We start from the raw sequence: 11,401 nt of genomic DNA, 5'->3' as shown, positions 1-11,401 counted from the left end.
AACCTATATAATTAGTTATTATAATAATAATTCTCATTATTCATAATGAATATGTCTTTTTTTTTTTTTTTTTACTTTTTTGTGTAAAAGACAATGAAGTATAACATGCAGAACCTCCCAAACTAATTAAACAAAACTGACTTATGAGGGTATTTCGAAAAGTTTGTGGCCTCACCAAGAAACAAGAGAGGAAACTCACATTTTGGGGCATAACTGTTTACTATCACGCCTTATAACAATGTCCACTAACACTGGATTGTTTGTGATTATTTCTTTGCAGCTGAGGCCCTTTAGGAAAGTGTGAAAGCTTCAAGCTGGTGTGCCGTCGCTGCAAAACAGTGCACCTGTCCTCACGGCACAAGTGGCATCTGTAGCTTTGGACGGTTGCCTCACATACCACAGTCACGCAATCTGGCTCTGTCTGACTTCTATGTGTTTCCTAAACTGACATCATAGTTGTGTGGTCCATTTTCAGAGTAATGATGAAGTCATCCATCTCTAGAGGCCTATCTGAATGTCCAAGATACAAGTACTTACTCTACCTTTTTCCTTTTGAAGCACAGCTGGAGGACTTAAAAAAAAGAAGAAGAATGAGTCATTCTTCCTCTATACACTGTCAACTGGTTGCTAGCAGATGCTAACACGTTCAAGAACCTTACTTTTGTGTAATGGAGAATCGTGCATATTGCTTATCAACACAGAAGGCAGGGGATCATGAATCCCCGTCACCAAACAGAAAACAAAATCACGGCTGGAGAAGGTATAATGCAATCTACAACCTCACCACTAGATGACACAAAATCCTACACACTGTGGCTTTAACTGTAAAAGTCTGGCAGAGGACTAGTTTCCACTATGGCTCCTTTAAGATGTAGTGTTTCATTTATTTAACTTGCTGAGAGCTCAGCAGCAGACAGAGAGGAGGAAATCTGCTCTTATGGCTGATCATCCGCCCGTGCACAGCCTTACTGCTGGTATCTTAAGGGACAGTATTTATTTGACTTGTATTTGGGAAACACAAGTTCCCGAGTCTTTGTATGTGTGTGTGTCAGTTCCAGCTGGTTGTGGTTGTGTGTGACCGGACAGGTGGACAGGGCTGCAGCGTCACATTTCAGCCAGTTCCTGAGTGCCACATGACACTGGTGTGTGTGTGTGTGTGTGTGTGTGAGAGAGAGAGAGAGATCGTCCCAGGTCCTGTTCCAGAGCCAGAACACTGACCGACACAAGCTACGACTAAGAACTAAAAAAGTAGTCAGAGCTCGTGACAGGATGTAAGAATTTTGTTTTCGTGGTCTCGGCTCGCTCAGACTCAGGAATGAATGGAGCTCAGAATACAGTGACAGTGGGTTCGAGGCGGCTTTGCTGAATAATTGATTCCCTGGTTGAAAATGAAGAAAGCAGTTCTGATGGTGTGGATCAGCCTTTTGGTGCAAGGTCAGTTCCAAATGTTTGTCCATATCTTCTGCACCCTCTCACATCTCTGCATTTTAACTGTGTTTGTCTGCACTGTTTTTGGTCAATCATCACCTTCTTTGTCGCTGTGTGTCATATCTACTCATCGTTCTGTTCTCGCCCCTCAGTGTCCCATGGTGCTCAGGGGCATTATGCCCACAAACTGCTGAATGACCTGATGGAGGGCTACACCAACGCTCTGAGACCTGTAGAGGACACAGAAAAAGCCCTGAATGTCTCCCTGCAGATCACTCTGTCACAGATCAAAGACATGGTGAGTGGACAGGAAACACAAGTGCATTTCACAAACCCAACCACAAAACTCTAATTACTGGGAAACTAGAGAGGGACTCAAGAGAGTGCATAGCTAAAGCACAACCACATGAACTCCACTGCCTCTTCATCATGATCCAAATCTGCACAAAACTGCATGTGTGTAGAGACATTTTAAACCTTTTATGAAATCTAGGTGTGGGGGGTTTTGTACAGCAATTTTTATTTTATTTTACATTCATTACTTTCAGTTTCATCTTAAATATGGCCATCGGGTATTGCAAAGACTTTGTGTCCATCCATCTGTCTGTGCTCAGCATAACTCCAGTCCTATTACTGCCAGGGTCTTCAAATTCACAGTGAATATTCTGGAGACACAGACCTTGGACAAGTTCAAAAATGGCTAACTTTTACATATCCTAAGAGGTCAAAGGTCACATTCTTTCTACACACTCTTTCATTGATTACATGCTCGTACGGCCGAGGGTATTTTAGCTTTGCATTATATATATTTTTTTGGATTTTCAATTCCTCATCAGGCAGGAAAATCGCCAAAGTCCCTTGAGCAAGTGCTTTAATTGTCAAATCGCTCCTCCTTGCATGATAGTAAGCTAACATCTGTGTGAATGTGAGGCGCCATTATAATTCACGATAGAAATGAGAAGAATTTACCATTTTGGAGAAATAGTATCAGCCACCAGTGCCTGTCTTTGTGGACGTGCACTGCCGCTGAGTTGATTGACATGGCATGTAATCTGAGTAAGGTGCAGGATGTAAAATGTTTGGATTTACAACCCCTGGCAAAAATTATGGAATCACCGGCCTCGGAGGATGTTCATTCAGTTGTTTAATTTTGTAGAAAAAAAGCAGATCACAGACATGACACAAAACTAAAGTCATTTCAAATGGCAACTTTCTGGCTTTAAGAAACACTATAAGAAATCAGGAAAAAATAATTGTGGCAGTTAGTAACGGTTACTTTTTAGACCAAGCAGATGGAAAAAAATATGGACTCACTCAATTCTGAGGAATAAATTATGGAATCACCCTGTAAATTTTCATCCCCAAAACTAACACCTGCATCAAATCAGATCTGCTCGTTAGTCTGCATCTAAAAAGGAGTGATCACACCTTGGAGAGCTGTTGCACCAAGTGGACTGACATGAATCATGGCTCCAACACGAGAGATGTCAATTGAAACAAAGGAGAGGATTATCAAACTCTTAAAAGAGGGTAAATGATCACGCAATGTTGCAAAAGATGTTGGTTGTTCACAGTCAGTTGTGTCTAAACTCTGGACCAAATACAAACAACATGGGAAGGTTGTTAAAGGCAAACATACTGGTAGACCAAGGAAGACATCAAAGCGTCAAGACAGAAAACTTAAAGCAATATGTCTCAAAAATCTAAAATGCACAACAAAACAAATGAGGAACAAATGGGAAGAAACTGGAGTCAACGTCTGTGACCGAACTGTAAGAAACCGCCTAAAGGAAATGGGATTTACATACAGAAAAGCTAAACAAAAGCCATCATTAACACCTAAACAGAAAAAAACAAGGTTACAATGGGCTAAGGAAAAGCAATCGTGGACCTTGGATGACTGGATGAAAGTCATATTCAGTGATGAATCTCGAATCTGCATTGGGCAAGGTGATGATGCTGGAACTTTTGTTTGGTGCCGTTCCAATGAGATTTATAAAGATGACTGCCTGAAGAGAACATGTAAATTTCCACAGTCATTGATGATATGGGGCTGCATGTCAGGTAAAGGCACTGGGGAGATGGCTGTCATTACATCATCAATAAATGCACAAGTTTATGTTGATATTTTGGACACTTTTCTTATCCCATCAATTGAAAGGGTGTTTGGGGATGATGAAATCATTTTTCAAGATGATAATGCATCTTGCCATAGAGCAAAAACTGTGAAAACATTCATTGCAAAAAGACACATAGGGTCAACGTCATGGCCTGCAAATAGTCCGGATCTTAATCCAATTGAAAATCTTTGGAAGCTGAAGAAAATGGTTCATGACAAGGCTCCAACCTGCAAAGCTGATCTGGCAACAGCAATCAGAGAAAGTTGGAGCCAGATTGATGAAGAGTACTGTTTGTCACTCATTAAGTCCATGCCTCAGAGACTGCAAGCTATTATTAAAGCCAGAGGTGGTGCAACAAAATACTAGTGATGTGTTGGAGCGTTCTTTTGTTTTTCATGATTCCATAATTTTTTCCTCAGAATTGAGTGATTCCATATTTTTCCCTCTGCTTGGTCTAAAAAAGTAACCGTTACTGACTGCCACAATTTTTTTTCTGATTTCTTATAGTGTTTCTTAAAGCTAGAAAGTTGCCATTTGAAATGACCGGTGGAGGCCGGTGATTCCATAATTTTTGCCAGGGGTTGTAGTCAGTTAATTAGCTGTGGGTGTGTTTTTGGCGTGCCATGAATTAAACAATCAGATTGTGATCTGTCATTACCTAAAGAGACTGGTGCATTGCTATTTCGAAGCCAGACTCAAGTAAGAGATTTTTGTGCAAACAGATCTCCATGCAAATTTGCAAAATGTGCTAACGGATCATTTAAGGAACGAACGACCAAATCTCTCAGGTGAAACAGTGCTCATGTTTACAAGTCAGATTTGTGCAATATGCATGAACTGCTTGTCTGACTAGTTAAATTTCTTCATCACATTGTTTTCCCTCTGAAATTTTACCTGTCTCTTGTCCTTGTGTAGGATGAGAAGAATCAGGTGCTGACTACATACCTCTGGATCAGGCAGGTGTGGCACGACGCCTACCTGAAGTGGAACAAAGAGGATTATGATGACCTAGAGATGATTAACATCCCCAGTGATCTGGTTTGGAAGCCCGACATCGTTCTGTACAACAAGTTGGTAACCACAACAGATAGATGCACAGACAAAAAAATAAAAGATGGCACGGGCCTGATGGGGATATAGATGAGACTGGGTGGATGAAAGTGGAGGAGGAAGCACTCCAGGAATGAGACACTTACAGTAACTGCTTCACCACAAGCAGCTGTGGTGGATGTGGCACCCCTAAATAATTTGCTAGCACGCTTTTTGATGCTTTGTGCACAGATCCATTCTCTCACCCGAAAAGCTCTCACTTCTGTCACTGAGTCCTGAGTCCACCATCTCACTAGCAATTATGCCAGCAAACACAACTCCAAAAGGGAATGACAGATGATAATCTAGTTGGTGTAATTCATGTTACATCCAAAACAAACCCACAATTAAATAAGAGACTAAATACAACCTCCTTGCACCCTGTGCTTTGTTTTGCATGGATAATATGTGCTGTGTAATCAATAGAGTTGGACATGCCCCAAATGCATTTGTGTAATGTTCTTTAAACCATGTGCTATAGATCATAAAGACAATGCATAAAGTATGAATGAAAATAAAGCGCAATACGTATTTTGTGCATACAGTTTTTTTGTGATATTTGCCCATTTGAAGGATAATGCAGCTATATGCATGTGTAAAACAGAACTCACTGACATAAGGAGTTGGGCTGCCAATTTATAGACCTAGGTTCGATTCCCACTCATGCTACCTGTTTGTGTCCTTGAACAAGACACTTCATCTGCATTGTCCCAGTCCACCCAGCTGTAAATGTGGACCTGCCTTGGCTGAGGAAGTAAGCGTGATGTTCTCCACTAATCTGGGTGGGGTCGTAGACTCTCATTTACGGCACGCTATGATATGTGTGGACAAGAAGCCTCAGTGCCTATGTAGTACTTACTTTGGAAGTGTCTCCATCTGTCTCTCCAGAGCTAGATCTCAAGGACTGCTGTGGACTGTCTTGATATTTAGTATAATATCAGTGATGAACTCTGCCCTGACATCTGTGATATAAATATTTGGTTAGATGGCAGTATGACAATTTTATAGGCAAAAAAGTTCATTTTTAGTTCTTTGCCTGGCAATTCAGCAACTGATTGGCTTCCTACATTTGACATCTGGTTGCTATCTATTCATTTTGTGATGTCTACCATCCCTGGTTCTCAAGACCAGGCACCTAAGTGGCTCTACTCTACTCTTTTCTGCTCTCCTATTTTACTCTTCCTTTTTAGATATTTAGATATACCTTTGTATACTGGCATAGTTCCACCTTAGAATCGTAATATAATATATAAGATATACCTTACTGAATTTTCATGATAGTCATTTTGCTTAAATGGAAACACAGACCATTTACAATATAAACTGCACAAATTTCACAGTGAATGGGGATTTATTGTCCTCTGCTGGTTGCATCAAGGTGGTGATGATATTTAGCAGCTCATACTGGACATTAGTGGACAATATGAATTGAAACTGATCACTTAAATCCAGTATCTTTCCTTCGCTGTTGTTTCTGTAGAGCAGATGATGAGGCCTCAGGTCCATCCAACACCAATGTGAAGCTACGCTACAACGGGGAGATCATCTGGGACTCTCCAGCCATCACAAAGAGTACATGTGTGGTGGACGTGTCTTACTTCCCTTTTGACTGGCAGCAATGCAACCTCACCTTTGGCTCATGGACCTACAATGGGAACCAGGTGTGTTAGCATGGGGCTAACATGGAGCAGTCTTCAAAATGCCTTTCTGAACAGTGGCTGTAAAAAAAAAAGTGATTATTTTAATAGTTTCCTTGAAATGGGGCAATGTTTTTGATTTAAAGAGTTTTGTGCAAGTGAAGCCAAGACAGCTGATATAACTAGCATTCATTTGAGTGTGTAGATGTACACGTTCTTTAGTCACAAACTATGTTCTGGCTAGTGGCTGTGTTAGCTAGATTAGCGTGTAGCCAGTGCAGAAACATGTGTAAATGTTGCTGAAAATGAGTAAAAAACAGGAAAAAAAAGAATAGTTTCTGTTTTTACCAAATATACTATACAGTCGGTTCTATATATTTAAGTATTTGGACAGTGAAACAATTTCAGCAATTTTGCCTCTGTAAACCAACATAATGGTGTTGAAATGAAACAGACTTTGTAAACTTTCAGCTTTAATTCAAGGGGTTTTAACAAAAATATCACATTAACCATTTAGGAACTGCTGCCATATTTGTACATCTTTCCATTTTTTGAAGACCATAAGTAATTGGGCAAACCAACTATATTGTACTGTAGTTGTATTGTTCATACAAATCACTTAGAGACAGTTGAAGATATAAAAATATGAGTGGTGCTTCAGGACCAGGTTATGGGTGATTTCAATGTAACATTCTGGCCAGCAGCCATGCATCATGATGCTTCTGCCATTCCCACGCTACATCTACCACAAAAACATAGTGCACCGCTGTGAAGGAGTTGTATGTAGGCTTCTGTGGCTGTTGTGATTAGTGCTTCATGGTGGAGTGAACCAGAAGAACACATATCAAATCTAAGCTCAAGTTGTCCATCTGACTTTTGGAAAACTACCTGAAATTACTTCTTTGGAGATGCAACAGGTTTAAGTTGCACTTTGCACAATTTCTCCTGTCACATCCACAGGAGCCTATAACTCCTGTGTCACGGGTGTCTTGATGGCTTCCCTCACTAGTCTCTGTGACAAAAATTTTTTTAAACTGATCATTTTCTGTTGGTAAGAATATTTGAAGAATATAGCATGTCTTGCTTTCATGCATTGTGGGAAGTTGTAAACTGAATTTGGGTTTAATTTAGGAGATGGGCTTTGCTTAGCGTTTGGGATTATATTAGAGGAGAATTCCAATCAGGAAGATAAGGCCCAGGACTTTGGTTTGTGGTCATGGTAATTTACAGCCAGAAACAGAGATCAACTAAACAGCCAGGATGTCTGACCAGGACCTCTTGATCAAAGGACCTCCTATTGACACACAGTGTATAAGTAATCTGTGTTTTCATCACCAGTCTGATCACTGACACCCACATATAAGGACGTCTTAATAATTGACATAAATTAAGTCCAAGATCTATTCAGGGACTTGCAAATGCTAATGTATCATCCCCTTGACTTGTCTAAAGAAGACTGGCTGCATAAGTGATAATTTAATACTTAGATTTAGAATCAATTATCCTCATCCTAACTTGAATCATAACACTTATGTTTAGTTTGTTCAGTTACTTATGGGCTCTTAAAATAGAAGCAGTAAGGGTAAAAAGACTGTAAATAAGAAATGGTTAATGTGATATTTTTGTTTCATTTCATGAATTAAAGCTGAAAGTCAACACAACAAACCCCACTTCACTGGAGCGGTGTACAGAGACAAAAATAAATACATAAATCACCAGTGTCCAACTACTATAAGTAACAGAGTCATCATTTCCAAAGGTTCTTTAAATGGAGCAATGTCTCTACCTGGTGGACAATTATGCAGGTACAATAGAATTTCACCAAGTGTTCCAGTTTCTTAGATGCTGCAGTTTTTTATTTATACTCAACAAAAATATAAACACAACACTTTTGGTTTTGCTCCCATTTTGTATGAGATGAACTCAAAGATCTAAAACTTTTTCCACATACACAATATCACCATTTCCCTCAAATATTGTCCACAACCCAGTCTAAATCTGTGATAGTGAGCACTTCTCCTTTGCTGAGATAATCCATCCCACCTCACAGGTGTGCCATATCAAGATGCTGATTAGACACCATGATTAGTGCACAGGTGTGCCTTAGACTGTCCACAATAAAAGACCACTCTGAAAGGTGCAGTTTTATCACACAGCACAATGCCACAGATGTCGCAAGATTTGAGGGAGCGTGCAATTGGCATTCTGACAGCAGGAATGTCAACCAGAGCTGTTGCTCATGTATTGAATGTTCATTTCTCTACCATAAGCCGTCTCCAAAGGCGTTTCAGAGAATTTGGCAGTACATCCAACCAGCCTCACAACCGCAGACCACATGTAACCACACCAGCCCAGGACCTCCACATCCAGCATGTTCACCTCCAAGATCGTCTGAGACCAGCCACTCGGACAGCTGCTGGAACAATCGGTTTGCATAACCAAAGAATTTCTGCACAAACTGTCAGAAACCGTCTCAGGGAAGCTCATCTGCATGCTCGTCGTCCTCATCGGGGTCTCGACCTGACTCCAGTTCATCGTCGTAACCGATGTGAGTGGGCAAATACTCACATTCGCTGGCGTTTGGCATGTTGGAGAGGTGTTCTCTTCACGGATGAATCCCGGTTCACACTGTTCAGGGCAGATGGCACACAGCGTGTGTGGCGTCGTGTGGGTGAGCGGTTTTCTGATGTCATTGTTGTGGATCGAGTGGCCCATGGTGGCGGTGGGGTTATGGTATGGGCAGGCGTCTGTTGTGGATGAAGAACACAGGTGCATTTTATTGATGGCATTGTGAATGCACAGAGATACTGTGACGAGATCCTGAGGCCCATTGTTGTGCCATCCAAGAACATCATCTCATGTTGCAGCAGGATAATGCACGGCCCCATGTTGCAAGGATCTGTACACAATTCTTGGAAGCTGAAAATGTCCCAGTTCTTGCATGGCCGGCATACTCACCGGACATGTCACCCATTGAGCATGTTTGGGATGCTCTGGACCGGCGTATACGACAGCGTGTACCAGTTCCTGCCAATATCCAGCAACTTCGCACAGCCATTGAAGAGGAGTGGACCAACATTCCACAGGCCACAATTGACAACCTGATCAACTCTATGCGAAGGAGATGTGTTGCACTGCATGAGGCAAATGGTGGTCACACCAGATACTGACTGGTATCCCCCCCAATAAAACAAAACTGCACCTTTCAGAGTGGCCTTTTATTGTGGACAGTCTAAGGCACACCTGTGCACTAATCATGGCGTCTAATCAGCATCTTGATATGGCACACCTGTGAGGTGGGATGGATTATCTCAGCAAAGGAGAAGTGCTCACTATCACAGATTTAGACTGGTTTGTGAACAATATTTGAGGGAAATGGTGATATTGTGTATGTGGAAAAAGTTTTAGATCTTTGAGTTCATCTCATACAAAATGGGAGCAAAACCAAAAGTGTTGCGTTTATATTTTTGTTGAGTGTAAATCAAAGAGGCCACAGTCACTTGTCTCTTCATTATCTTACTCTTCATGCAGTTTTCTGCAAGCACTGATAATTTTGCTGAACTTTGTTGTAGGAAGTGAATTTTTGCTATGAACCTTTAGAACCTTTAGGAAAAACCAGTGAAAGATTCTGCATTCATGTATTTTGTGTCTACAACATTCATCGTGTTCATCCATGCATCCACATAGGTGGACATCACCTTGAGCATGGACAGTGGTGACCTGTCGGACTTTGTGGAAAATGTGGAGTGGGAATGCCACGGCATGCCAGCAGTTAGAAACGTCATGATGTATGGCTGCTGCTCAGACCCTTACACTGACATCACCTACACCCTGCTCCTAAAGCGCCGCTCCTCTTTTTACATCTTTAACTTGCTGCTTCCCTGCTTCCTAATTTCATTCTTGGCCCCTCTGGGCTTCTACCTCCCAGCTGACTCAGGGGAGAAGGTTTCCTTAGGGGTCACGGTGCTGCTGGCGCTCACAGTGTTCCAGCTGTTGGTTGCTGAGAGCATGCCTCCTGCAGAGAGCATGCCCTACATAGGTTAGATTTTTTTTTCTACTACATTGGTGCATGGAAGTGAGCATCTATACTTCTTTCATGCTGTGGCTATAATTCTCTGTCTTGTCGTGCAGGGAAATACTACATAGCCACAATGATTATGATCACAGCTTCCACTTCTCTCACCATCTTCATCATGAACATTCATTTCTGCGGTGCAGAGGCTAAGCCGGTTCCTCACTGGGCTAAAGTCCTCATCATAGACTACATGTCAAAAATCTTCTTTGTCTACGAGGTAGGGGAGAACTGCACAACACCAGAGAGCAAGAGAACCCCGCTGTACCGTGAAGAACCCATGGCTGACAAAGTTTGCTACCATCACGAAGGCAACTTGCACCAATACAGCAACGGTGGCACCAATCTTCACAACAATCTCCAGAACAGTCTTCATCAGGATAATGGCAGCGCTAACGGTGCTCATCACTATTACAACAACCATATCTCTAGAAGCGAGAAGGGCGGAGGGAAAAGAGAGCCTCCACAGCGTTATCACCACATCATGCAAGATGAACTGGACTACCAGGCCCCTCCTGCTCTGTCAAACCACCAGTACCTCAATGGGGGGATAAAGGAGCAACTTCTTTATCCCCTGGAGAAGCATAATGTCCCAGCCTGCCTTTGCAACTGCTCCTGCCTTCAACATAAACAGGTGCTTCACTGCTAAGTGCACGTTCTCTTTTACACTCTTCCTCTTAAGTCTCTCTAGGCCTCTTGGGTTTGTGCATCACCCTAAAATGACCACTCCGACATGTTTTTCCCCCTCAGGTGGTGAAGAACATTCAATACATCGCCAATTGCTTCCGTGAACAGAGAGCTGCTTGTGTCAAGGCAGCAGAGTGGAAAAAAGTGGCCAAAGTGATGGATAGATTCTTCATGTGGATCTTCTTCATCATGGTCTTCCTTATGAGCATTCTAATCATCGCCAAGGCCTCCTGACAGCCTCTTCACAGCTCTTTGGATGTTACAGTGACCTTCATCCACTGTTTTTGTTGGACCACAGTGTTACTCAAAATTTACCTCATTCCTACGTTAAGCAAATTTTTAGAAGAAGGGCCTTTATTGTCATTGTG

General features: G+C 41.8%; 1 protein-coding gene across 1 annotated transcript; it reads left to right on the top strand.

Moving 5' to 3' along the window:
* The first annotated feature begins 1,158 nt into the window (after positions 1 to 1,158).
* chrna9a (cholinergic receptor, nicotinic, alpha 9a) lies at positions 1,159 to 11,386 on the top strand. Its single transcript, XM_034188787.1, has 7 exons — positions 1,159 to 1,434; positions 1,581 to 1,726; positions 4,464 to 4,618; positions 6,118 to 6,298; positions 9,962 to 10,313; positions 10,406 to 10,980; positions 11,097 to 11,386. The coding sequence occupies exons 1-7, from the start codon at positions 1,389 to 1,391 to the stop codon at positions 11,265 to 11,267; spliced, it is 1,626 nt and encodes a 541-aa protein (XP_034044678.1). The 5' UTR covers positions 1,159 to 1,388; the 3' UTR covers positions 11,268 to 11,386.
* The last annotated feature ends 15 nt before the right edge of the window (positions 11,387 to 11,401 follow it).

The sequence above is a fragment of the Thalassophryne amazonica genome, chromosome 15 (assembly GCF_902500255.1).
Source record: "Thalassophryne amazonica chromosome 15, fThaAma1.1, whole genome shotgun sequence".
Lineage (NCBI taxonomy): Eukaryota > Metazoa > Chordata > Actinopteri > Batrachoidiformes > Batrachoididae > Thalassophryne > Thalassophryne amazonica.
Note: the sequence above shows the minus strand (reverse complement) of the source record. Positions and strands in the feature narration are given on the sequence as shown.